Source organism: Perca fluviatilis, chromosome 24 (genome assembly GCF_010015445.1).
Source record: "Perca fluviatilis chromosome 24, GENO_Pfluv_1.0, whole genome shotgun sequence".
Lineage (NCBI taxonomy): Eukaryota > Metazoa > Chordata > Actinopteri > Perciformes > Percidae > Perca > Perca fluviatilis.
The window spans coordinates 3,518,763-3,545,822 of NC_053135.1; the positions used below are offsets into that span (position 1 = coordinate 3,518,763).

The window sequence follows — 27,060 nt, forward strand, 5'->3', positions numbered from 1 at the left end:
TGTGGCATACGGTAGTAACATGCAGGGTACGTAGCTGTGCATTGTGGGTATTTTATAGTGGATGATATAGTAAATGAAATTGCTAAACCGCTAAGATATCGAACACAACTACAAAATGGCGAACTCACTACATAGTGCAGTATTTCCATGATAGGGAACGGTTTCGAACACAGCTCATATCTATGTATAATTTACTTTTAATTTGAAATCAAGGTAACAAGCACAGAGAGACAGTAATAAGAGAGTCAGACATAAAGATAGACAGAAATTGGCATACTGCGTAGAAACCGTGATGGGAGACAGATAGAGGCAGACAGCAGGAGACTATCAAAGGTTTCCCCAGTCTGACCTGTAACATGGTTGAGATGGAGGGACAAGGATGCTTTTTGTTCTTTAATCTGCTTTCTCATACTGAGTTACTGCTGCCCTCTTGGGAATCCGTTTCAGGCCATCACAGCCTGACTGTGGGATCTAACACACAACTCAATCACAGAGCTGTAGCCTAAACACAGGAATGAATGTCAGCTTCTAGGTATAAGTTCCCATTTCAGGACACACTGAAGATGCATCTTCATCCATCGCTACCTAAAAAATGCGAATGGCGCATTTCCTTGTGACAAAACATTCAAATTGACACGTACAAAATGATAAAGCATCATAGCTTGCTGGACTGATTTCGGTTCTATAGAAATAAGAGACAGTTTCAGTTTCTTATAAATTGATTTTATTAAGTAAACTCTACAGGATGACAAAAAAAAAAAAAAACAAAAAAACACAGGACTGTCCTTAGTTTCAAATTTTAAGATTGTAAACTGTCATGTTTACAATAAGGCAAACGGTGTTGCATTTATGTAGCCCCAAACAAAATGAATTTTCTTTGGTAATATAAGTGGCTTAAAAAAAGGATTTTAAATACCTGTCACTCCCAGCCAAATTAATATTAAAGAACATTATACAAAATAAGCGAAAAAATCAACATCTCCATTATGAAATGTCACCAATGAAAATAATCTCACGTAAAAGTGCCCTTTGTTGTATTGTGCGTTTCTATCTGATGAATCTCTTTCACCCTCTAGTGGTAGTAAATTGCTATTGAAGGAGCGGCAGTGGACATGCTGGCAGACCCATCACATGTGCTCTGGGTGGTTCTGCAGACAGGTGATGAACTCCTTTACCTCTTTGCCCTCAAAGCAGATCAGGTAGACTGCAGAAAACAATGGAAACCTGTAGAATAAAAAAATAAAATAAAAAACACATTCAGCCTCAATTTAACAGGATGTTTGTTTAAGGACACCACCAGTAAACTGGTCACAGATCTAGGACAGACAGGTGTGGCATGTGTGAAATTTTTTTTGTGGGGGGGGGGGGGCATTTTTGCCTTTATTGGATAGGAGAGCAGAGATGTGAAAGGGGAGAGAGAGAGGCAGGGGGAGAAGACCTGCAGGAAAACCGTAAGAGGTCAGATTCGAACCCTAGACCTTCTATATGAAGGACTGAACCTCTGCACACATTCACCTGCTCTACCAACTGCGCTACACAGCCACTGGCATGTGTCCTAATTAAATGGACCACACGCAGGTGTTTTCAACTGTGGCTGATTAGACCTTTGCTCAGGGTAAATTTCATGATGTCACCGTACTCTACATAAGAACAAAAGCATTTCACCCTATCAGATTCGGATTCTAATAAACATTAATGTGTCCTTGGCTTTATTAATTGGGCTTCATATGTAGTTTAGTCTAATTATAAAATGCCATATGAGACATAGATGCAATGAAGCTAACAAGAGTGAGTGAGATGTCAATCAAGCATTCCCATTCAGTCCTGAGAAGGAGGCTAATCAGACACAAGTGAAGACACCTGTGTTGGAGGACCATGGCTGTTAGCTGTACTTCACACACACCATTGGATTTAGTTAGAACGGGTCCAGTTTGATTCACACAATTTATTTAGACTGGATCAACAGAAGTACATTTCCCTGTCCTCAGCTTCTGCAAACTCGGTTTGCTTCGGGAAACAAACCATAAAAAAAAAAAATTCAACCCGCATGCTGAAAATGGCAGGTTTTGAAGAAAATTTGGATTGTGCAACAAGGTAGGCCTTCTTGGTTCTTTCGGGCAATGATTGTCAAGATTTACAAAGAATATGTTTACGGCATTTACTATCTAACGTGGACGTTTTGGGACCCATTGGTGGGATTGCTGTGGATGAAGCACACACGGTGATATGCTGGTAAGAGCTAATGAGGTTTAACCATGTATCCAGCTGATTTAAATAGCTCACGTTACAGTATTGGGTCAACAGTTAAATTGATCAAATATTGTATGTGGCGTTTTCTTTTGCGGGGTGCAAATGTTCCACCAAAACAAGTTCCTTCCCGAGACTATTTAGCAGAGCCACAGTCGCCGCGTCCGCCACCCGAGACGATTATTGGTTTATAGACGGGATTGGTTTAACGAAATGCGAACAACCCAGAGTGTTTATTCTCTTATCCCAGATTGTATGTGTGGTGTAGCCAGACCTTACTCCACAGCACTGTGGAGATGGGTCTGGCAATGCAAGACTAGGATTTATATAACCACGTTTGATAGCCAAAAGACATGGGTACCAGTTCCTATAGAAGCAAGTGGACTCACTTGTTGACCATGTTCTTCTTTTGTAGGAGCTTGTAGACCTCGGCTGAGGTCTGCGGGCCCTGCAGCTTCTGACCGTTGAGCATTTCTGCCTCCAGCTCAACAATAGACTGGAGGAAAAATACATAGAGAGTTTCAATGTTTGACATTTTCCGTATATCTTAATTTCATTATAATATTGTCATTATCTCAAATTGTTAGAGTATGCCAAGTTTTGGGGCCACAACTCAGGCCTCATAACACTGACTTGGTTCTTTAGCATGCAGTCTGTTCAGTAAAAAGCAGACAACTAGTACTATTCATATATCATTTTATTGCATGGCCCCTACATTATATATTCAAATTAGCTGATGTAACTGTTTATTTTGCAACTATTAGAAGTATTCTGAAATTGGGACAATATTGTGACAAACTGCTGTAATTGAAGTAGTTCAAAAGCAGAGGTGGGTAGAGTTATGATTAGGTTTCTGGTGTAACAGGACTCACCTTGGACGTTTTGACAAAAGCCTCGGCGACTTTGCGGTTTCGTCCGCCGTAGCAGGTGGTGATGAGGTCGGCCACGCCGCAGCTTTCCAGGAAGGTGGGGGAGCTCACCTGGCCTTTGCAGAACAACTTGGCGAAGGCGATCATCTCCATCAGACCCAGCCTGATCACGGCCGCCTTGGTGTTGTCGCCGAAACCGAGGCCGTCGCAGAACCCAGCACCTACAGCCACAATATTCTGGCATGGAACATTTAGCTTTTTTTGATTAACGCATTGAGTGAAGATTTGCAATTTGGAAGTTCTTGTATTAATGAGCAGCAGTAACTACTTAATCTTCACAATATGTGGCTCTCTTTTACCTTTAGAGCTCCACACAGCTCCACGGTGTCACACTCCCGTACGACATTTATGCGGAAGTTGGGAGTCTGAAGCAGCTCTTTGAAGATGAGGCCGTTTGCTTCATTTTTTGCCCCTGTGTTGAAAGCAGTTTATTAAAAAAGAAATGTCATTCAATGTTCGTTTAAAAAAAAAAAAAAAAAGGAAGCAATGCTGTGTTTTTGTCACTGTCAGACCACCACACAGCATCCTCTTCTCAATCTTGACTCATCCTCTGCATGCAAGCAACAGCAGTTAATGTGCAGCTGAATAAAAAGTGTCTAACCAATGGTGGTTTCACAGAACTTCTCATCTGCCACCTCGCTGGCGATGTTGGCCCCCATTAGGACGCTGACCTCAATCTCTAGCTTCTCCCGGATGATGTCTGAGATAAGCTTTAGTCCATCTGGTCCCTCGTCGATTCCCTGGATGATAATAACCAATAAAGAGACAGCTTCTGTGCTATACTCAGTGCCATAACCTCTGGCCTGGAGAGTGTGGTGGCCTTGAGGTAATATATTATGTGTTTCACTGTGGTGATTGTCTGTGTGTTGCTCAACTACAATGACCCGTGATGTCTTGGCCACAGAACAATATGAAGCAAAGTCAGGAGACAATATTTTCCCGTTTCCCCTTTTTATTTTATTTTTTTATTTATTTTTTGTGAGACAATGTCACACGAAGAACAATAACAGGATCTTACTTTGATGAGCGATATCCCGATGGTTCCCTCCACGATGTGAGGTTTCATCTGATTACAGAGTTTGCTGATGAACTGGTGTGGGATTACAAAGACGAGGATCGTTGCTCCTTTGACAGCTTCTGTGATGTCTGGAACAGCGACCTAGTGAGGCAAAGTTAGTCCGTAAATGGTGTGTGATCATAGTATCACTGATTTCCCAAATGTATTACTTAGCAGAATAAACCCTTTGACATACCATATTGGGTCCCATATGACAGCAAAAACCGAGCACATACAGGTAATAAACATCCATAACGACTAAATGCACGCAACGTATATTAGTCAATAATTACAAAAGAAATTTAGAAATAACCCCTTCCTCTTTGTTCCCAAGTCTTATTTGAGATTTACCAGGGGGAAACTAAAGAAACAAAACAACTGTGGTCTCAATATGGAGGTGACAAATGCACCACTAAACAACAAAAAATGCAAGATGTATAATGAATAAATCTTGTACAAATAAATAATTGTGATGAAACACTTTGTCTTCGACAATGTGTCTGCTCTCACACAATGTATTTCCTGCCATTCTTTTGCACTTGATAGTTGTGTAGTCAAGGTGAGCAGTGTTGCATGAGTACAATAACACTGAAGGGGAACGCCCAATTATATAGCAAAGGTAGATTAACTTGATAACAGGCAAGAAATATGGCTCAAAGTTCTTAGGAGTGTAATTAATTACTAGATTGCATCACCTGTTGACAAGCTGGGCTGTATATCAAAACTCTCAAACTGGAGCGCTTACCACGTTCCTGGGCAGCTTGTGACCTGGTAGATATTTGACATTTTGGTGCTCCGTATTAATGATCTCTGTGAGCTTCTTCCCATCAATCATCTCTTCATAAACCCACATGTTCACCATTGGGTCGAACCGGTTGGATGCCTTGACATTGTGCCCGATTATTTTGGCAATCGAAGAGCCCCTGGAAGAGAGTAAAGTGTGTGTGTGTGTGTGTGTGTGTGTGTGTGTGTGTGTGTGTGTGTGTGTGTGTGTGTGTGTGAGACACTGCAGAGCCACACTTTAATGAATCAGAACCATGGAGCCACACCAGCAGACAGTTTTACTTTTATAATCAGGTGAAACTTTAGAGACATGTTTGATATGCAGGAAAATTGTGAATCAAATCAACCTCCCTACAGATACACATGCGCACCGTAAATAATCATGTGTTGACGTAGTGTTTGTACATTGGGAGGTAAACTCCATTAAAAGTATCCCAAGTTCATCTCAGGCACCAGAATCATGAGCCCTCGGTTTGCTTTTTTTGATCTGAGCTAGTATAGCATGTTCATGTTGCAGCTTGTAGCCTAATCCTTCAGGTATGGGCTGCGAGGATAAGGGAGGCGCGGCATAAAGCCACAACCGCTGGACGGCTTACTTTCTTTTCCTTTTTAAAGACAAACCGCGTGAAGATATTGCATTAGTCATAGGCTATATATCGGCGGTATAGGTTACCCTAAATCCGTGTCGCATGTCACTATATAGACCGAAACTAAAATAACGGGAGGCTATTGTTTCTGAAAGATGCAAAAGACTTGTGAAAGTTACCAGTTTCCAGATCCCACGATGCAGACTTTCTTTGCGGGCATTTTGAAGTGGTAAATCCTGTTGGGCTCAGGTGAAGATACTGATCTTTTATTCCCCGTCTATTTTAACTTCCTTATATACGCCCTACACATTTCTGCCACCGATTCACCCCTCCCCTCTCTAGCCACTCCTTCAAAAGTAGAAATAACATTAAAAAAAACGCAGTGCCAATTACTGTTTAACACTTGTAATACGGTTTACAATTCACCACTGTTATAAAGCGGCATTAATGCAGAGTGTACAACGAAGAAAGGAAAACATAATGTATATGTAATCATTGGTCCTTTATTAAGTATTGACTGGAAATTCTTACCGACGTCAAGCCAGACAGCATATTTTAATGACTCTTCCGGTCAAGACGTTTTTCACAACAATGGTTATATTGAAGAATGCTAACTGTAATATCCGCTCTTGTTTACTAGTTCACATAACAAATACACATAGCATCATTATTTGCAGATAACTTTACTGTCAAAAGTATGGGAAAAGTATAAGCAAAATATAAATTGTTTCATATAGGCCAATACAATTATTTGTCTGTACAGCTCAATGTTGCAGTCAAGACCTAATATGAGTCAAGACTTATTTTATTTTTTTCAACACTATGCTCATTTTCGGAAATCCAATCGATATTCTCTTTGTTACTGATACAAGGATATTAGTTAAATTAACCTATTTTCATAGATGTGAAAGGTACGTAAAAATATGTTTTGTTTTTTATTAAATACCAGTAACTCATACGGTCACAATAAAAATATTTGCCCAACTTCCGGTTTGGTTTTAATTCAACATTTTCAAATTTTTCTCTCAATGTATGTGTATATTTTTTTTTCGGAATTAGGGAAATATATTTTTGTGGATTTATCTGGCTATTGGTAATTTGTATTTTAATTTATTTTAAATACCATTATGAATGGACACAGGAAGCCTGCCCTTGAGTGCGCGTGAGTTAGTCATGTGACTCGTTTCCTGCCAAAGCAGTAAATATAGCAAGCGAGCTAGCACCACAGGCTATATTTGGCTACAGTCTGTATTAGCAGAATAGACATGTTTTATCATTCTCTATTTCATTTAGCCAGTTAGTCCAGCGTCTGTTGGGGGTGTGTGTGGTGCGTTTCGGTGTGCTGCGTTTCGATAAGCGATGAACCGACAGCTTGACTTTGTGTTGTAAGGGAGGCTCGTCCACCTAATCAAAGCTGTGGTGACTTAGCTTTGCTAGTTTCACAGGTTAGTTTAACGCTAGCAAGCTGAGTTAGCATCTTAAGGAGGTTCCGTTGCTAGTGACTATGCAAGGGGAAACCACGGCTATACGAATCGCGGAAAACGAAGGCAAGCTGGATGTATTGCCCCAGAACAAGACCCCAAACTTGGGGAGAGCAAGTGCCAAAGGCTGGCAGTATAGGTGGGTGGCTGTTTATCCTGCTAGTTTACTGATTTAAGTCGTGCCGAGCCAATGAGCATTATTTTGAGATATATATTCTGTTTTTAAAGGGATTGTCATTAGTGTTTGGACTGTCCAATGATTGACCGATTTAGGCTTGTCAATTTGCTGTCTAATCAGACCGGTAACAGGGCAATCATATTGCCCTTTGAGCAAATCTGTCACTAGGCAATGCTCGGTTTTATTTGTGCATTCACCTTTTGTGTGTTTATGGGTGTGTACTCAGTCCAAGTATTTTGACAAGTGTTCTTTGTCTCCTTTTGCCTGATAACCTATCATACCAGTGACCACATGGAGAATATTGATGGCTACTTGATGAAATACACCAACCTTGTAACAGGGTGGCAATACAGGTAAGTGTTTAATACATTGTCAAACTAAAATGCATGGTGTCCCAATCAAGGGTAAAAGCAAGGAACTCTCTTTTCAAAATTCACCAGCCACTTTTAGCCAAGTTCCTTATTGTAATCCAGTCAAAGTGATTCTATGGTGGTTTGTACGGGAGACCGACATTGTCATGTTGGCTGTTGTTTTCAGGTTCTTTGTCTTAAACAATGAGGCGGGCTTGCTGGAGTACTTTGTCAACGAGCAGTCGCGGCCCCAGAAGCCCCGCGGTATGCTCCCCCTGGCAGGGGCCGTGATCTCCCCCAGCGACGAGGACTCTCACACCTTCACTGTCAACGCCATCAGCGGGGAGCAGTACAAGCTCAGGGGTGGGTCCCTAAATACACTCTGAAGTTTTTGACATTTATGTTTGTTATGTTTGTTAAATGTAAATATTGTTTAACACAGTCGTATCTCTACAGTGAGTTTAATTAGGTTATTCTGGTCATCTCTTGGCCCACAGTGCATTAGCTTGTTGTTTCAGACCTTTACTGTTCGTTTGTTTGCATGCTCCTCTCTGAGCTTTCACCGCCAGGAACCGAGCTGTTCCCCTTTATCGTTGCTCCATTTTTACCTCCAGGCCTAATGTCATCACCATCCATCAGGTTCATACAATATTGATCTGGATGTTTTCCATTATCTGCTGCCGGCGAAGTAGAAGCACACGGGAATCGATGCTGAGTAAGATCATCATAGAGTAACCGTAACATGGTTTTGCTTTTGTGTGCATCTCTCTCAGCCACCGATGCCAAAGAGAGACAGCACTGGGTGAGCAGACTACAGATCTGCACACAGCACCACACAGAGGCCATGGGGAAGGTAAGATGGCATACTTGCTGTGTATATGAGCACATATTGATAGAGCCTGCATGCAAATATGGAAAGATCTTGTACACATTAAATTATGTACTGTATTTAGACTAAATGTCATTTCGGCAACCAGTGTTTAATATCTCTTAAAGGTCTACTGCACTGCACTGTTTGTGTGAAAACACAAAAATGTGACTTTGCATGAAGTGGATGTGAGCTGGACAGTCTTCAGTTGCCTGTTTTGCTTCCTCATATGCCAAAGCAATTGAGCAAAGCCACCGGTGGCGCAAAAATCTGGAGAGCTGTGAAATATGAATGTCTATGTAAAAATGTATAATCACTAGTATTGATCTACTATGCTGCCCACATTCTATTTTAATGGTCTTGAGATACACAAGAGCAAAAAAAAATCCCATCAGGCTCTTTTTTTTTTTCGCTGTGGTTGGAAATGGTCAGGAGCGATATGTAAAAGTTGTCAATTGTATGGGGAAATTACAAGATGAACATTTTTACACTGCACAGAGTAATCCCCCACCCAAGTCCCGGAGCTACTCTATGGCATCTCAAGGCAGCGGCAGCTCACCCATGTCCCTGCGCCGGCCCAGCCAAAACCCTGCCGCCTTATTCAGCTGGTCACAGGTCAACAAGGGCTCGTCCCTCTACTCCAGCAAGAGGTCCCTTCTGCCAGACCACCTGATGGACGCCAGAGAGGTACAGCAAGCCAGAGACGTACTGCTCGCATGTTAGGCTGACTCACAAATGTGTTGTTGACATGAACATGCATTTTGCTCAGAATCTACTCTTGCAGTAACACTTATTAACATATCGCTGACATTTCACGACCAGCATTTTAACTAGGGTGCTATGGGCTAATCAACTTAAACGGTTTAGAATATTTTTATATGAATTGTTAAAATGACAGAAAAATGTCTTAATGGTCTTTTATATTTAAAATGAGATTAAGAAAAGACATTTGAACACAATAGATTACTTCATCACACTTCCTGTAATGGACTGACTCAAAAATTAAAATGAGGACATTCTGTCAAGTTTTTAGTCTGCTTTTTGGCTGAAATGTTGTTTGAGTAAAATCAACATGCTTGTAGATTAAAGTTGGATGCCTCTGTTATGCAACCAAGCTTCAGCCAGAAACCTCTTCTAAATCCTTCCATGGTGGATCACTAAAATCCCACCTCTGTCAGCATAGATACACACAAACCTACAGATGGAACATTATTATAAGTATACTGTATATTTGATAGATTATGTTCCTACAAGACATGTAAAATATTTAATTTATAGGACTGCTGTGGATTTAGATGTGTTTAGTCATGAACTCTCATCTTCACTTTGACCCGTGTGTGTGATGCAGATTGTCCACAAGAGGGTGCTGTTGTCTCTCCCTTAACACCAGTAGACTACAGCAGCACAGCTCAGCACACTTTGGATCAATCATGCATTTTGTTCTATATGGATTTTTGTTTTTCTCAGCTCCCTTAAAGCAATATATTTGTCCTGTTTGCTAATCAGATCATGGCTGTTAGTTTACAATTTGAAAAGTGCAGATTGAAAAGCTGTAAAATTGTGTTTTTTGTCATGTTTTTCAAGTAGCTCTTAAAGTTCCAAATTTCTTCTTTAGTAAAATGAAAGACTATTGGTGGGCTGTTTTTAATCATTTGTTACTGTTCTTGTCTCAAAACATGGATGATATACTTAGATATAGACTTTTTTTGTTTTTGTTTTTTTGCTTTTGCTCCAAATAACCAAACAATTCTCATGACCCCCCCCCCCCCTCGCCTCCAGATGATGACCCAGGCACAGGGCCAACACAGAGAACTGATCCAGAGCATCGAGGGCCTGCCTGCAGCCCCTGGCCTCTGCCCTCTAGACCAGGACCTGCTAATGCTCAAGGCCACTTCCATGGCCACTATGAACTGCCTCAACGAGTGCCTGCAAATCCTGCACCTGCAGCAGGTGGCCAGGCAGAGAGGCTCCCTGGGAGGTCAGTGGAGGGGAGGGGGGGGGTTGGTGTGTATATTCTGTGTCTGAATATGGTCATTGTTGGTTTGTTTGTATACGTCCACATTATTCTAATATTGCTTTCAAGGAGAAAAAGTAAATGTATGCCTAGCAATTTTATTTTAGAAGAGTGTTTCTACAGTCACACTCAGCAGAGGTCTCTTTGTCTTCTAAAAAAGCTGCCTCTGTGTTTGTTGACTGAGGCTAGATGCACTCCGTCATAGTCTTGTACATCCAGGCCTGCCCCCAATCTAACAGTTTGTGTTGCCTAGACAGTGGAATTATTTTTGCATTATTAATAGGGAACCGTACCTATTCTTACCACCTGTCTCAACGGTAATGAGATCCTCAGATGGTTAAAATATCCATCGGCAAATGTTAAGGACCGAATTAAGCTCCAAGTCAGCTTTGACCTGAAAAACATACATACCAGTTTTAGAGAGAACCCTAAGCGTTTAACTCTCTGATATCTGGGTAAACGGCTAGCTGATGCCCCACTTTCTCACAGCAGATCTCGTTACTCGATGTATATTTCATTAGGCCGGAGTCATTGCAGCAGCCAATCAGATTAAGTTGTCCAACGACGCACAGGGTGAATTTGAATGAGATCTGCCTGCCTCGAAACATACATTAAAAGAAAATGCCCACGCCATACCGGGAGGGTTTAGCCAATCAGAGGATGGGGCCGTTTTCTATCGGCAGGGACAAAGTATCCTGATACCTGGCTTGTCGGCGGGGTTGGGTTACACTCTTTTGGTCTAGAGCAGCCGTCTAAGGATAGCCATCTGTCCATGCAGCAGCCAGGCGGTTGTGTGGCGAATGGTAGGCAGAGTGTAGAGCTACGCCTGTGTGTGCAGCTGTGAGTGTCAGGGGGACTTGGGAGGTAGGGGGGGGGGATAGTACCATGAGTACCTCTGACTCTGCCGCTGTGCACTCCCCGACCACCGCAGGACCCACCATCGAGTGGTTGGAGCCCAAGCTGCCCGACCTCCTGAAGAACGGCAGCAGCTCGCTGGGCAGCTTCACGACAGGGGAGGGCGCGCTGGAGGGGAGCCATCTGGAGCTCAGCAGCCCCGAGTCCTGCAGCTTTTCTGGGGTAAGACCAAGGGAATGACACCCACTCTCCCTCAGGAAGCAGCTAAGATCCACTACGGAAAAAGTTGTACCAACCTGTTGGTAGGGCTGCAATCGCAATATGAACTAGTGCAATATCCAAATCGCCAGAGTGGGCACAATATTTGTTAAGGAAAAATGTGTCAAACCATTCTGAATGAAGTATTGTGGTGCTGCATAGACGTCCCGGCCTACAAATCGTATCCTACAAACTGAAGAAAACCTCTTTGTTTGTTACAGATCCTTGCAAAAATCACACTATAATCATTTAAATGTTTTAATTTTAATATTTTTCAATGAGAATGATGATACAAAAATTATCATCCCCATCAGTATTGTGACTCATATCGTAATATCAGTCAAAATAATCGCACTTACAGCCGTACCTGTTGGTTGACTTTATTTCATTTATTTCCCTTAATGCTTTTTAATCCAGCCATAAACAATACAGTTTATTAGTTTTGCTTTTGAATTGGTTGAGCAGTAATGCAGTGACCCACAACATAAACAATGGCTTACTTTGGACCTCTGCAGAGTCATTCAAGCAGGGTTGTTGAATAAATCACGTCCCCCACACCCCCCTCCCTCTCTCAGGAACAGGAAGACATTGATGCGGAGGATGAGGCGGAGGACTCGTTCACTGACAAGGAGGAGGACCTGGGTGCTGTGGAGGAGGAGCGCAGCGTCATCCTACACCTCCTGTCCCAGCTGAAGCTGGGCATGGACCTCACGCGGGTAGGTCGAGTTCCATGTGCCACCAAGCAGCAGAACCTATTGGTGTAATGTACTTTGACTTGATGTTGGATGATTGCAATTGCAAAGACGATTTTAAGTGCAAGTAGTATTAGGTTGAATAAAGTGCAATGAAGGAGCCCTGTCGTCACACATGTAAACGTGCCTCATTTATCGGAAAGGGTATCTTGATCATAGCATATCTGTAGAGCCGGCACCATTACCATTAGTGATGTTTGTCATGGTGAAGGTATGAGCTGTAACTGTCAAGCGGTATGCCGTAGTTTGTCTGAATGGAAAACGTTTGCAGTGACCCTGAATAAATGAACCCTGTCTTAGATCAGATTGTTTTTAGGTCTGTTTTTCAGTAGTCTCATTTGTAATGAGCTTACAGGCTGAAGTAAGCACTTCTTGCTTTGTAATTACTTCTCCTGGAGAGAGAGACACACACACACACACACACACACACACACACTCAAAAACACTAGGAATCAAGTCCTCGATAGACATTCTATCTTCCTGTGTCAGTTAGAATGAGTATTTGGATAGCCTCCTCTTGGGTTTCTGATTTATCACAGTTATCAGGTGGATCCATCGGCTTACCTCAGATGGAGATTTAGTAGACACTGTGACCCCAGGGTCACGTCCAGTTTACGTCACATCGTCACTCCGTTTACTGATGGTCAGGTCAGCAATGTGGTGATGCACGGTAAAAGGAAAAAAGGCATTGGAACATTGCTGTTTTTAGTAAGTCCTTATCCTGCATCCTGTGTTCCAACTAAGGCTACATTTACATTGCCACATTTTGGTTTAAAGACGAATATCTTTTGCTACGTTTACACCTCCCTTTCTCCCTGCTCTGGTGTTTCAGAGCCCCTTAACCGGAGACATTTGAAAACACTTCTGACCCTGTTTTGGTTTGGAATCTGCGGGTTGTGTTGCAGTCTCGACAGCCGCACACGGACACCTTTGGCAACACTGACGCCTGAATGTGTCATGACGTCTCGTCCTCTGAGACTAAGCTACTAACGTTACCCTGCAACATGCAAAGTATACATGCTGCCTCCTGTTTACCCTGGCATGTTTAGGAGAATGAGATATGCGGTTTGGGCGTGTTAGTTTAAACGGAGATTAGTTCTTCTACTGAGGCTAATAACACTTGATCGCCTTGGGCTCAAAACTGCTTAAAAACCAAAATGTAGCAATTTTAAATGTAGCTTAAAACATGCATACCTTTTGTGACCATATTTACTTGGATTCTCCCCCCAGGTGGTCCTCCCCACCTTCATCCTGGAGAAGCGCTCCCTACTGGAGATGTACGCTGATTTCATGTCCCACCCGGACCTCTTTGTGGCCATCACCGACGGCAGCAGCCCCGAGGACCGCATGGTCCGCTTTGTGGAGTACTACCTCACCTCCTTCCACGAGGGCCGCAAGGGGGCCATTGCCAAGAAGCCCTACAACCCCATCATCGGCGAGACCTTCCACTGCTCCTGGAAGGTACCCAAGACACCAGAGGCCCCCAAGGAGCCCTCACAGGGAAGCCCCGACCCAGCTGCCGCCCAGGAGCCCTACCAAGTGCGCTTTGTGGCGGAGCAGGTGTCCCACCACCCGCCTGTGTCTGGATTCTATGCCGAATGCCAGGAGAGGCAAATCTGTGTGAACACGCATGTGTGGACCAAGAGCAAGTTCATGGGAATGTCCATTGGCGTATCCATGATAGGGGAAGGTAAGCCAGCATGGTTTTTTTGTTTGGGTCTGTTGTGTCATCACATTTGATAAATCAGAAACAAAGTGGCAAGGCATCTTCCACTCCTCCTCCTGAGCTCCATGCTAGTTGAAGTTGCATTGTGTGCATCCTAGAGGTCTAGCAATCATGTTAAGGGAATTTCTGAAAAGTTTCTAGCGCAAAGATTTTAAATCCTACATTGTTGGGGCACCTGCATAGCTCACCTAGTAGAGCGCGAGTCCCATGTACAAAGGCTCAGTCGCTTTTGTTGCATGTCATTCCCCTTCACTCTCCCTTTTCACATCTTCAGCTGTTCTATATAATAAAGGCCTAAAATGCCCCAAAAAAAACATTAAAAAAATGTTTACATCCATGTTTACTTGCTTGCAGTCTTTAGTCTCTGCCTTAACTGGCTCATTGCTACACTTTTTTTTGCGCGTTACCATCACCAGCTGAAATATCATGAATGATGATGGTAAAGTAATGACCTTAATCCCATTCTTACTTCACTTCTTACAACCAAAAAAGTGAGTGATGTATGTATTTTTAGGGCTACCCCCTGTTAGATGATTAGTCGACTAATCGGTCGTTTCGGTCTTCGACTAAGATTTCTTTAATAGATTAGTCTTTTTTTTATTTATTTTTTTTATATGCTATTTCATGCTGAAGTATTTCCAAGAAATGTCTGAGCACATCTCTGTTCAACACAAGATTTAAAGTAGTGCTTTTGCAGGATTCTGTTACAGATTTGTCAATTTAAATCAACTCATCGATTAGCTGACAAAATCATACGAGTGTTACTCAACTAAGAATTTCTTTAGTCGACTTGAGGATAGCCCTAATATATTTTAAATGAATGTTGAGTTTCAAGTGAATTACACGCAAGTAAATTATGACCTCAATAGCCTGAATCAGTAACCAGCATAAAGTATCTCCCTCCAGATAGGATTCTAGGACATTAATTAGGGAAACTGTCTGGTAAAAAAGCAATAAATTAAAGTTGTATCTTGTTTCTGTCTTCATCTTTTTCACCTTTCCAGGCTGTCTATATCTGCTGGAGCACGATGAAGAGTACACTTTCACGCTGCCGTGTGCATATGCCCGCTCCATCCTCACTGTTCCCTGGGTGGAACTGGGCGGCAAAATCAACATCAACTGCGCTAAATCGGGCTACTCGGCCATCCTCACTTTCCAGACTAAACCATTTTACGGTGGCAAATTACACAAGTGAGTCCCTCCCCTCGCTCTATTCGGCATCATCCTGCACATTTTTTTGGGATGGTTCATATCTCTGAAGTAACAGCTTCCTTCAAACAAGCTCTTAAAATAGTAGGTATGTTTGAAATGGTGCCCTTGTAGTCACTTATAATGTCGTGTGTTAATCTAGGATAACGGGAGAGGTGAAGCACAACGCCACCAACGCGGTGGTGTGTCGCGTGCAGGGCGAGTGGAACGGCGTTCTGGAGTTCAGCTACACCAGCGGAGAGACAAGGGTGGTCGACGTCACCAAGCTGCCGGTTACCAAGAAAAGCGTTCGGCCGATTGAGAAGCAGGGACCAACTGAATCCAGGTCAGAATAGTGGCAATCGGGCTCCTGTGAGGAAAGTATCTCGAGAACAATATTACTTGCGATGAATGAACAGTGTACTCGGTTCTGCATTTCTGCTGCTTTCAGTATTCTGCTAAAATACAACCAATTGCTTGTGGAATTTACAACTAATGAAAGGAACTGGTTTCTAACATTCTTTTATTGAACATTGAATATAAAAGGCAACACTGAAAAACCGTGGCAGTTACATTTTAAAGAGCGGTTTTCTACGCATATTTTCTTTCAACTAACAAATGTTTTTGAAAGTGTCTATGTCGCAGCATTTCGCGATGTGATCATTGTGTGTGTGTGTGTGTGTGTGTGTGTGTGTGTGTGTTCTAAAAACTGTTTATTGGACAGACCTTTAGTAATATGAGGTAAAGTAGTTTAGCAAATCCAGCCCCTAAGTTGTGTGCTCTCATAGAACAAGAAGCAAATCAGTTGCACGTCTCTAAGACCTCTCACTCACTTCTTACTGTATTTCAGGCGCCTGTGGCAGCATGTGACCGAGTCCTTACGGCAGAAGGACATTGAAAAAGCCACGGAGCACAAGAGGTTTCTGGAGGAAAGGCAGAGGACTGAGGAGAGGCACCGGGCTGAGAGTGAAACCGCTTGGAGGACCAGATACTTTGACAGAGAGGTGAGCAAAAATTAACTGTGGTGCTCCTTGATATATTTTACCGTCATAAAGGTTTGATGGCACAGCAGACAGCATTTATACAGTTATTATTGGAACTCTGAAGGTTCACGACTTACTACGCACACAGAATTATACATACGCGTTCTTTTTGTCAGATTTATGAAGACACACGTACGCCTGGTTCTGTTTTATAAATCTTAATCATGTGGGACTGGGCGCACACGCCTCATTTACACTATGATGTAGAAACATTGTTTTCATCTCGATACTTGTGCACGCTCCGCCACTCAGTAGACCTGTAAATGAGAAATGCAGCAAACACGGCAGTGCAGTTTGACAGACGCTGCCAGGGCAGCTGTCAAAACGCCCAGCTGTGGCTAGTTATAGCGTCCCGTACCACTAAATCCTCACGTTTCTGAAAACCATTGTCCTCAATCATCGTTATTATCAAACATCAGAAGGATATGATTCATTCATAGCGCCTATGTGCTTCACAATTCAGGATCAAATTAAACACTCATTAACAGGGAGATGACGGGTCAAATGTAAATAAAAAGCGATGGAATTCATTACTCATAAGTAGCCTCGTTTAAAATGAAGTCCTGAGCCTTTGACATTAACAGAACACTGTAACCTGCAAAAATAAAAACCCTATCAGTGAAAATGACAAACTGTGGGTTGGGCTACATTTCTAACAGAATGCTGCAGCACAAGACAATAAGGACGCGTTCAGACTGACCGCATCGGCCATCTGACGGTCCGGCAAAAACGCAGGTCTTTCCATTTTGAATAGGGGTAGTGCGTGTAGGCTACTGCGGGGGGAGGACACTCAAAAAAAATAAAAAAACGCGGGCCTGCGGTGAAAAGTGGAGACCGACGCAACTTTTCGAGAAACGCAACCCCACGTCACGCTGCGGTGGCCAATCGTGTAACCGGAGATCAGAGGCGCTGTGAGAGTCCTTAAAGAGTCCCTTAAATAAGCCATACTCTGCACAAGATTTCTATTGTAATATATTTGTCTTCTGCTGTAGATTTTCTTTTCTTGCCTGTTATCGACCTCTTTAGTTTTTAACTCTCTAGTTTGTGTCCTAACTGCCAAATACGGCATTCCCAAGCCTAAATAAATGACTTTATTTGGATTAAACAATCATGCTAACTCACTTCAGAAAATGAATAGAAAGACTTCAGTCATAAATCATATTTTGACACAAGTAGTCTTCTTCTCCTCCTCCAGGGTGAAGGCTGGGTCTATCACAAACCACTTTGGAAAAACTCTGCATTCAAAACCTAGTTTCTTCAGTCTGGATCTCAGATGTTGGTATTGTAGATTCTGGAGTGTGAGTGTGTGAGTGTGTGAGTGTGTGAGTGTGTGAGTGTGTGAGTGTGTGATGATAGCATGACCTGCACTGACGTACAAAAAAATTGCAACGTTGGGGAGAAGGACTTGGACAGCATCTCGAATCTCGCTCATGATTTTCACGAAGCCTCGAAGTACAAGGTTTTGTACTACTGATCAGTTGTTTTTTATAATCCAATGTTAATGAAAACCCATTCTTGTACAGGTAATGGTACTCTATTTACACAGCCTTAAGATAGTCTGATGAATGTTGGGGGATCTGCTGATCAACCTGCATATGGTTCTTTTTTTTTTCTTTTTTTCAAGCTGTGCTATCACACTAAGGTCAAGTGACTTTTGAGCAGTTTCTTCTTAAAATAAGATATCCAACAAACTTCAAGAATTGGAACACTGCCTGTAAATGTGAAAATGTTGTAAATTGGATTTAGTGTCCTGGATCACGAATAAATAAGCAACAATCAAAGTAAAAGAAACAGTTTAAGGTACTTTCTTTTGAGAGTTTAAAACTTTGCTAATCTGCTTTGTCAGGACTGTTGTCCATCCTGATTCACACTTACCTTGTTCTAAATAACTCACACCAACTTCAAACCTGTGAGGAGAGCACAAAGAAAAGAGAGAAACTGCAATCCTACATGTAACTGTTTGGCAGATTAGTTTTGTGTTCATGTAGGAGCCATCCCTCACAGTAAGAAGTTGATTGAGAAAATAGGTTTTCAGGGCCTATAAACCCCAAATCAGTTGGACATAATCCAAATCGAAGCCACTTTCACGGTTTTTGAGTACATTTACATGCACACAATGATCTAATCTCCAGGAGTAGCTCATCATTTTAGGGCAAGAAATAGTCTGGCACCTTCCCCGTGTTTCCAGTCTTTATGCTAAGCTACGCTACCTGTCTACAAGCTGTAGCTTCATATTGAAGAGACAAACACGCAAAGTAACTCTCAGCAATAAAGTGAATAAGCGTAATTCCCAAAATGTCGACCAGGGGTACCGAAAGCTATTTAGTAATGCATTATCATAAAGTTGGTGGACTTGCTGAAGACACCTCTGAAACGACACCCTTTCAGTGCGTAATGCAGGCTTTCGGTCTCCAAGTGGAGATCACCCTGATGACCTCACTGTGACATCATCAGGGTTATTGTTACAGATTAAGCAAAGCTCCTCCAGAGCCACAGAAGACATCACTGTTATCACAGGTTCAGGTACTCCCTGTGATGAGTGAACTCACCGGTGTGTAAAATTGCCCTTTTAAGCTACAGTAGGTAACATTCATATAAAAAAGACTCAAACTGACGGTACTAAATGAATCCGATAATTTGTGACAAAAATCCCGCTCCTCTGCCTCCTCCTGGCGCTCCTAATGGCATACGGATAACAACCAATCGGAGCCGAGGAGTTTCTAACACAGCGTTGGTTGTTTAACCTTTGGAAACTTCCCCAAATATTGTCTCATGTGCTGTTGTCAGTATATGACCATTTCAGCAAAAATAAATATTTATTTTTTTTAAATAAAAGTTACCTACTGAACTTTTAACAACGTTCCGCTTACCTTGATTATGGCTCAGTGTGTTCACACTACAATTTCAATAGTAATACAATTGCTTTAATTTGGTTGATATCGGGTATATTGTGTGCATTTAGATATACTTAAACTATTTCTCTATACATTGTTTGTTCAATTGTTTGATGTTATATTGGTGTTTTGACTCTCTCACCACAAGATGCTACTGGAATGACATGTCCTAGACTAGCTGACAACCACATTTGAAATGATTGAGTCAGATGTGAATGCATCTAAAGATTGCTACCCCCCCATTCATGTCGTCTTTTTTTTTTAGTCCTGTGGTTTTGCAGATGGAAAAATTCTTACATGCATGATGGCAAAGTGTCTCTGTCCACATTGATTGCAGTATGTATGTACAGTATGTATGTACAGTAAGTATACTACACCTGTGTCTGCATTACTTAAATTGATAAATGTCTGTTGTAAAAGCTTTTAACCAAATTTGCTTGTTTTGTAATGCAAATAAATATTTTCTTTGAATGCATATTTATCCCCCATCTTTGCGCTTTAATTGCTCTAATTTTTATAGCCACTTTTTGTATAGAGAGAGGTTAACATTTCTTGTTCCGTCTGTGTTTTTGTTGTCTTATTTCCTTTGGAAGTAATTCCAATCTACTATCCTGTGATGTACAATTGTTTCTTACCTTACCCCCTCCCCCCCACACACCCCTGGGTCTCAAAACATCCAAGTATCAAGTAAGGACACAGTTCCTATTCTCTGCAGAAAGAGGAATCCACCCTGCCATTAATAAGCTACTCCCTCTACGTCTTGGTGCCTTATGCAAACTCTTTCTGTTTGTCTTCCAGCTACGGATCACAGCATTTTCATCAGTTATTTACCTGACCGAAGCAATGGCGTATGTATTATTTGTGTGTGTTGTGTTTTTCTTTAAATCAGTGCTTCATGTTGAGAGAAGTGTATGACACACACACTTATTCTATAGGTTTTTCACACTTTCTTGGTTTTGGATTCTACTGGTTGTCTTGCTGACCTATGAAATGCACTGACATTGAAGGAAACCTGATGTAGAAAAATGGACATGTTTGGAAAATCAAATAAATTGCATTATCAGTCGTATATACAGTGTTCTCTTTACTGGTTCCTTTGACATCATTACATATATTTAATGAAAAGTACATGACGAAGGCGGAATCTATGCAAACACGAGGCTACTAATCTGCAGTGCTACAAAGACATAAAATAGGACCTAAAACAAATGAAGTAAGCGTGGACCGAATGGGCAAACTGAAAAGAAACCGCCTTATCTTGTTTTGCTTTACATGACAAAATTATATCACTGAACATCACAGGGAATCACATTGGCTGAAGTATTGAATTAGTATTACATTTGACTGTGTGAAAGCTGCAGAAACCCCGCATCATTTGACATTCCCAAAGGCAATAAAGCTAAAGTCTGAAGGCCAACTAAGGCTGGTGCCTTATGCAAACTCTTTCTGTTTGTCTTCCAGCTACGGATCACAGCATTTTCATCAGTTATTTACCTGACCGAAGCAATGGCGTATGTATTATTTGTGTGTGTGACGGAGAACACAACGTCAGAAAGGAGGTTCAGTCTTTATGCTAAGGTAATCCAGCATTTTACACATTTACACTCTAACTGATTGGGTTTTAGCTTTGTATGTCTTGATAAGCAGAACACAGTTACCACGTTTTCAATCGGTCCTATCCATAAGTCTCACCACTAATCAAATTAAAAATAAGACAATGCAGCAAAAGTTGGCTGAAATGCAGTATGAAAAGTTTCTGTCATGCTTTCAGAGGCGCCTCTGGTTAGCGAGTCAATGAAAATGACTTGAAACCAATACTGCCAACAATTCATTATGCAATTCAGAGGACCAGCTACACATACTTGGCCAGTTTGTTGTGGCAGCTGGGATTTCACAGCTCGCCATTGTGTCTCATGTTGTTGTGAATAGCCTAACAGAATAGATGGTAATGTTGAGGAACTTGTTAAATGTCAGATTTGAGGTCGTTTGGAAAGGGGAGCTCTTTAATTATGACATGTTAATTCATTCTTTTATAGGAAGTAAAGCAATAATTGCAATATATCATTTGCCATCACCCCAAACCAGTTATATGAAAGCACAAAAAGCATAGGCCTTCAAAATGTAGCATGTTGTATCGAGCATTGGTGCAGAGGCAAGTGTGTCTTTTTCATTTGGAATATCAGTCTCTTGCCATCTGCTGGTTTTGGTGCTTCCTGGGATTTCACCTTAAACATATCCAGCCTCTCAGGAATGGATCCCCTTGATAAACAGGAATGAGACTACATAGGACAGCCATTTACAATGTAATCTATATGACCTAAAAATGGAAGCAACACCACCAGTAGGAGCCTGTCACAATAGCCCAACAAATAATCCCGAACCAAAAATTATTTCCTTCCATAATAATAATAATGTGCAATAACCAACAATGACAAGTCAGTCCTTCTAAAGACATATGTAAAAAAAAAAAAAAAAAATTAGCACTTTGTATCCAACATTGGTTCAGAGGTAAAGGTATAATTTTCATGAGTCTCATCACTGTCGCCCTCTCTGGCGCCATCTGCTGGTGTTAGTGCTCCTTGAGATTTCACTTTGAACACATCCATCCTCTCAGGAAGGATCCCCCTGTTAAACAGGAGGGAGGCCACATAGGAAGACATCAGAATGGAGACCAGAGCGCACAACATGCAAATAGTCTTGACAGGAGAGCGCTGAATATAAACGCCGTCCTCTAAAGTGCATCCTGGGAAATGCAGGATCACAGGCTCTCCACACAACAGTCTCGTCACCACGGCGACAAGGAAGCCTGTAATCGCCCCGTAACTGCTGGAAACCTCGATGAAGAGGACGCAGATTAGTTGCGGGAATACAATGGTGTAGGTCAGGTCTGAGCCCAAGATCCAGAACACCAAGATGCCACCGTCCAGATAGGTGAGGGATGTTCCTACAAGTCCTGCAACCACGATGGAGAGACGAATCACCCACTGTAGCTCTTTATCGGTTGCCTAAAGAGGAGAAAAATACTTAAAGGTGCCCTGCCACACGTATTTCATTACTTTGTGGTAATGTCTGAAGTTCTACCGTGGAATTCTAGCGTGGTATAGAAAGCCTCAGCTAATATTACTAATACTATAACTAATATTCAACAAGCTAAGCTGTTTGAATCTGATTGGCTAACAGCTAGCCAATGAGAGCCTGGCTGTCAGAATCCTTTACCCAGTGCAACTAGTGAGCTGAGCTAATGAATAGTAATGAGCTCAGGCAACATGATGTCAGACTGACCAGCTTTTGTAATTGGCCTGATTTTTCCGCTTATTTCTTTTCAGTTGACAGAGGAGGTAGCAGTTCATTTTCACATTCACGACACAACACAAACACATATGGACCTAACATATTTAAAAAAATGCAAGTAAAAATTATTAACACCTCCAATGGTACCTTAAAAACCTTAAAAATTGCTCGCCTGTTGGAGCGTGCGCCCCATGTACCAAGGCTCAGTCCTTACCGCAGCGGCCCAGGATTCAAATCTGACCTGTAGCCCTTTGCTGCATGTCTTCCCCCTCTCTCTCTCTCCCACCACTTTCCTGTCTACAACCGTCCTATCCATTAAAGGCCAAAATGCCCAAAAGAATAATCTTAAAATCAAAAAAATTGCCACTTCCACGCTGCTGTTGCTTATACCTGACTCCTGATGGTCTGGTAGATGTTGGGGGTGAAGATGGTAGTTGCAGACAAAGGAAAGAGTCAGCGGATGACATCACTGCGGCAGCAACAGCTCCGACGCCAAAAGCAGAAATGTAGGCTGGCGTAAAATGCTGCAGGGTGATGGGCAACACCATGGCCGCCTCACCTCGCTCATACGGAGAGGGAGAACCATACGAGGTGGCGTTCCAGTCTTGAGGACAAAAACAGACAAAAGTTGTGGCTCCATTCCCTAATCTGGAATGTTGAAGATACCGCCAAGCGCTATACTAAATGTACCTGTTGAAGCTGCAACAGCGGCGATCAACACTGACGGAAGTCCAGCAATGGTGACTCCACCTGCCGCTATAAAACAGATGATTCTGGCTGTGGATGTAGAGCTGGAGGAGAGTATCCTTTGATGGAAATCCTGAACTGCCATATTGCCTACAGTCTAGAAAATGAAATGCATTAAAAAAAAACTACATTACTACTACATACTATTATGTAAATCCCATTTCCAAAATGTCCATTATAACTGCACATGGTACACTATCATAGTAAGTAGTGGTGCGTCGTAGAGAGAGCTTGGAACCACATGGGAAACAAATATGGTTGAGAAGTCACAAACTAATACTTTGTTTTTCATCTTACCATCACTAGGAAATGATCAATCCATCTCCACAATTCGTCAGACTCAAGCTGGCCAAGCCAGGGGGCCTGATATGTGTGGTTGAATGCTGTTTTAGTGATGTCAGTATAAACGCCACCTGCAAAAACAAAAGGGACACACAGCCACTGTGGAAAAGGGAAGTGTGTTCATAATTTTGGTAGATTTCCAAACTACACGTGCATTCATTGCGTGACAAATCTGTCTTCTCTCAGTTGCGTGATTGAGTAAGACTCACCAGGCTAACGAGCACTAATGATAGCTGGATGACATCAGTGTAAGCAACTGAGTAGAGACCTCCAAGAACAGTGCAGATGATCGCCACCGCAGCAGAATCCAGACGCAAACACTGAAGGGCAGCGCCAAGATGACACTCATGGTCGCCCCTGGAACAAACGCATGCACAATTACGAATGATACATTGGATGCAGTACCATTGTGCATTTGAGTGTGTTGTATACGTGTGTGCATATGTGTACCCAAAGAAATCAATAATGCAGGAACCCAGATAATTTCAACTATGACCGGGACAGTGGCAAGAACAGCAGTCAGCAGTCAGTGCTTTCCCATATTTTCTCTGAAATGGATCCATCATACTGATGTAATTGTTCTCCCTCATTGGCTTTGCAAAGAACAGTCCACCTTTAAAAAAAAAAAATAAAAAAAGAACTAATTGTTCTGTAGTCTCTAGCCTCTGGCCAAAAAAGCCTCCGATGACGCAAAATGACGATTTTTGCATCATCAGAGGTTTTTTATCCAGACACACAATACAGCTATCTCTCGTATCAGGGGGACATGAGGGAGGGAAGCACGATCATTCAAAAATACTACCGGGTTCCTACTGATACAAAGTTTAATGCTAAATCGGTGAAGTAATTTGAACTAATTTGATAGACTCATATACAAAACAAATTAGGACACCCATGCTAAAGTTGACTAAAAAGAAGAATGAAAAAAATCATCTTTTGGACATTGATCTTAATGCCTTAATTAAAAAAATGAGGAAAAATCCAACCTTTAAGGACACCAATTATCTTTGTGAATGAATAATGTATTGTATAGCCTGCTGCAGCCATACCTAGAGATTGGCATGGTTTTATTGTTATGTTAGCCTAATAGCCGGTTTGATTTGAATTGAGAGATGATTTTATGGAAAGTACCCCATGCCAATCTCTAGGTATGGTGAAGGGTGTATGATGATGGGGGGCTATTTTAATTCCAAAGACCAAGGGAACTTTATCAGGAGTACATAGTATCCTGGATCCATGAAAATAACTGGCCTTTACAAATAAAAATCTTCCTGCCTCTATGGGAATTTAACATAGGGGTGTACTTACTTATGCCCCCTGTATTTTAAAGAAGAACATTTATTTATTTACGATACATTATTCATTCACAAAGATAATTGGTGTCCTTAAAGGCTGGGTTTTTCCTCATTTTTTTAATTAAGGCATTAAGATCAATTTCCGAAAGATGATTTTTTTATTCCTCTTTTTGTCAACTTTAGCATGGGTGTCCTCATTTTTTCACGACTGTAGATACAGGCAATGATAAAAATAATATAGGGTGATAGACTCATTAAAATAGGCAATAATTAAGATCAATGTATATGATGGAATAGTAGCAGTAGAATGTGCCAGAGGCCACCAAATTTGGGCTATTATGGCCTAAATTTTCCCCATACACTACTTCCCCACACCCCCCACACACGCACACACTCACGCATGCGCACACACACACACACACACGCACACATATTTTGCAGCACACCCCACAAACTTGTCCCAACGTCCCTGTGAGTAATAGATTCAAATGTTAAAAATGTCTTATGTTCTTGCATATTAATGACTTTAGTAGCACATACTTGGTTCATTGGCATGTTCTATCTCCGTGCGGTCAGCTAAAATATTAACAGGTCTCACGTGGCAGTAAAACAGAATGGAACGGTTTATGGAAATGTCAGTGTCCAATCAATTCAATCAATCATGGATTAAATGTAGGCTGCTTGGAATCCCCAATGTTAAGGCTGTATATATGGCCCAAACGCACAGATATACCTCTCAGGACACAGATAAAAGTTCAAGTATTTATTAGATGACAATACTCAGTGGAGATGAACCACCGAGGCTGAGTTAGTAGTTTTCCGGGAGTGGACTGAAACCAGGCAGTGGCGGATCTGAAGAAGTTCCACAGTTGAAACCAGGCGAAGCAGGTGGATATGTCGGAGTTGGCGTGAGGCAGGCAGCACGACGGCGGAGCACGGCAGGTGGGGAGCAGGTTACAGCAGGATCTGCACAGAGGAATTGCAGTTAGACAAAGAAAACGTAAATTCGAGAGAGTTGCTAGAGCAGGGATACTGAGCCAAGTTAACACGTCGGTGTATGTAACGATCTGGCGCTGAAGAGGTGAACAGCCCGGGTTTAAATACTGCATACTGCCTCAGCTGTGCCGGCGACAGAGCAGGGATGAATGGCCACGCCTCTTGACCCAGTTCCTCCTGACACGCCCACTGCCACTTCCAGGTAAAGACAAACAGTACAGACAGACACGGAGGGGAAAAGGGAGACACAAACACACAGGAAGGGGGAACAAGGCAGCTGACCCACAACACCCAATTTGGAAAGACAAATGGGGGAGGATCTTTCAATAAAAATCTGAACAGTCTGTCCCCAGCACTTCGGGAAATTACGGCTACGCCCCTGTAGTTATGCAAGTGCGCTAAAAAATGATTGGGTGTGTCAAGGTTCCTTGACTTTGAGAAACAACATAACATAACTAGGCTACGTCCTGTCGTCATCACACAGGCCTACGTGAGCCGCGTCTCCCGATTCTTGTAATTAAAATAATAATAATAATACATTTTATTTATATAGCGCTTTAAATGGTACTCAAAGACACTTTACAGTAAAACCAGCACATTGATTGGTTTAGTCTCTTTTTGTTTGGTTACGTTGTTAAGAAACAAGACAGGGGAACTACTTGGGTTTGGAGGAGCTGCAGCATTTATTCAGAGACCAACTGCAACCTACACTGTAGTCTACATTTACTAGTACATTTACTACTACTTTACAAGTAAACTGCTGATTTATTCTCTGCTCTTGATTGCAACAGCTGTCTGCTCTGAGCGCATCCACCGTCACTCTCTTGCTCAATAACACACACTACGTAGGCCTACACACTGTTATTCCTTAAAGGAGCTGTGCTTCTCTACAACGGTAGCCTGCCATAACTTCCTGTATTTGGCCCGAACCATCCGAGACCACTTTTCGTCAGACCCTTATTAAATTCACCAAGACCAGATAAGGTAAAAGACACTCCGGTTAGCCAAAAAGGAAACTTCCACACAACTACTGTTTGTGTTTTTCTCCTTCTTTTTAGCTTTTTAGCTTCTACAGATGCCCAGATGCCGGTTCCCAACACCAGCAAGTAGAACACAACCATCATTATTACACCTGCTATATTGAGAGCCATTGTGGATCATGAACACTTTCCTGGGTTT

At 42.1% G+C, this 27,060-nt stretch overlaps 2 protein-coding genes, 1 long non-coding RNA gene and 1 pseudogene across 5 annotated transcripts in view; 2 read left to right on the forward strand and 2 right to left on the reverse strand.

Annotated features, from left to right (window-relative positions):
* Positions 1–20,279, forward strand: part of LOC120554433 — a 33,195-nt gene extending 12,916 nt beyond the window's left edge. For both annotated transcript variants that reach the window (XR_005638442.1, XR_005638441.1), the window contains one exon: positions 17,614–20,279. This is a non-coding gene — a long non-coding RNA (uncharacterized LOC120554433). The remainder of the gene's footprint in view (positions 1–17,613) is intronic.
* gpd1c (glycerol-3-phosphate dehydrogenase 1c) lies at positions 720–5,935 on the reverse strand. The gene is made up of 8 exons (XM_039793316.1): positions 5,783–5,935; positions 4,979–5,156; positions 4,195–4,335; positions 3,778–3,916; positions 3,476–3,588; positions 3,120–3,353; positions 2,637–2,743; positions 720–1,224 (listed from the first exon to the last, which is right to left on the reverse strand). Exons 1-8 carry the CDS (start codon positions 5,821–5,823, stop codon positions 1,128–1,130), a joined length of 1,050 nt encoding a protein of 349 aa, XP_039649250.1. The 5' UTR covers positions 5,824–5,935; the 3' UTR covers positions 720–1,127.
* LOC120554431 (oxysterol-binding protein-related protein 11-like) lies at positions 1,970–20,279 on the forward strand. Of its 2 annotated transcripts, none has more exons than XM_039793315.1 (13): positions 1,970–2,094; positions 7,547–7,615; positions 7,800–7,975; positions 8,386–8,465; positions 8,979–9,167; positions 10,260–10,458; positions 11,426–11,571; positions 12,183–12,323; positions 13,590–14,049; positions 15,090–15,276; positions 15,437–15,619; positions 16,124–16,277; positions 17,512–20,279. In XM_039793315.1, exons 1-13 carry the CDS (start codon positions 2,048–2,050, stop codon positions 17,566–17,568), a joined length of 2,088 nt encoding a protein of 695 aa, XP_039649249.1. In that variant the 5' UTR covers positions 1,970–2,047; the 3' UTR covers positions 17,569–20,279. The 2 variants fall into 2 exon arrangements, with proteins under 2 accessions (XP_039649249.1, XP_039649248.1); XM_039793314.1 differs by lacking the exon at positions 1,970–2,094 and adding an exon at positions 6,779–7,223.
* A 391-nt stretch (positions 20,280–20,670) lies between these two features.
* Positions 20,671–27,032, reverse strand: LOC120554782 (annotated as a pseudogene).
* Positions 27,033–27,060: the final 28 nt, after the last annotated feature.

What these genes read in the sequence shown, in the direction of transcription:
- gpd1c (XM_039793316.1), bottom strand. Translation starts at nt 5,823, where the DNA reads ATGCCCGCAAAGAAAGTCTGCATCGTGGGATCTGGAAACTG. An exon ending in ATCGTGGGATCTGGAAACTG is followed by an intron (nt 5,157 to 5,782) that starts GTAACTTTCACA and finishes ACTCTCTTCCAG; the next exon opens with GGGCTCTTCGATTGCCAAAA. An exon ending in GTTCTGTGAAACCACCATTG is followed by an intron (nt 3,589 to 3,777) that starts GTTAGACACTTT and finishes CTTTCAACACAG; the next exon opens with GGGCAAAAAATGAAGCAAAC.
- LOC120554431 (XM_039793314.1), top strand. Translation starts at nt 7,108, where the DNA reads ATGCAAGGGGAAACCACGGCTATACGAATCGCGGAAAACGAAGGCAAG. An exon ending in GCCAAAGGCTGGCAGTATAG is followed by an intron (nt 7,224 to 7,546) that starts GTGGGTGGCTGT and finishes CTATCATACCAG; the next exon opens with TGACCACATGGAGAATATTG. An exon ending in ACACAGAGGCCATGGGGAAG is followed by an intron (nt 8,466 to 8,978) that starts GTAAGATGGCAT and finishes TACACTGCACAG; the next exon opens with AGTAATCCCCCACCCAAGTC.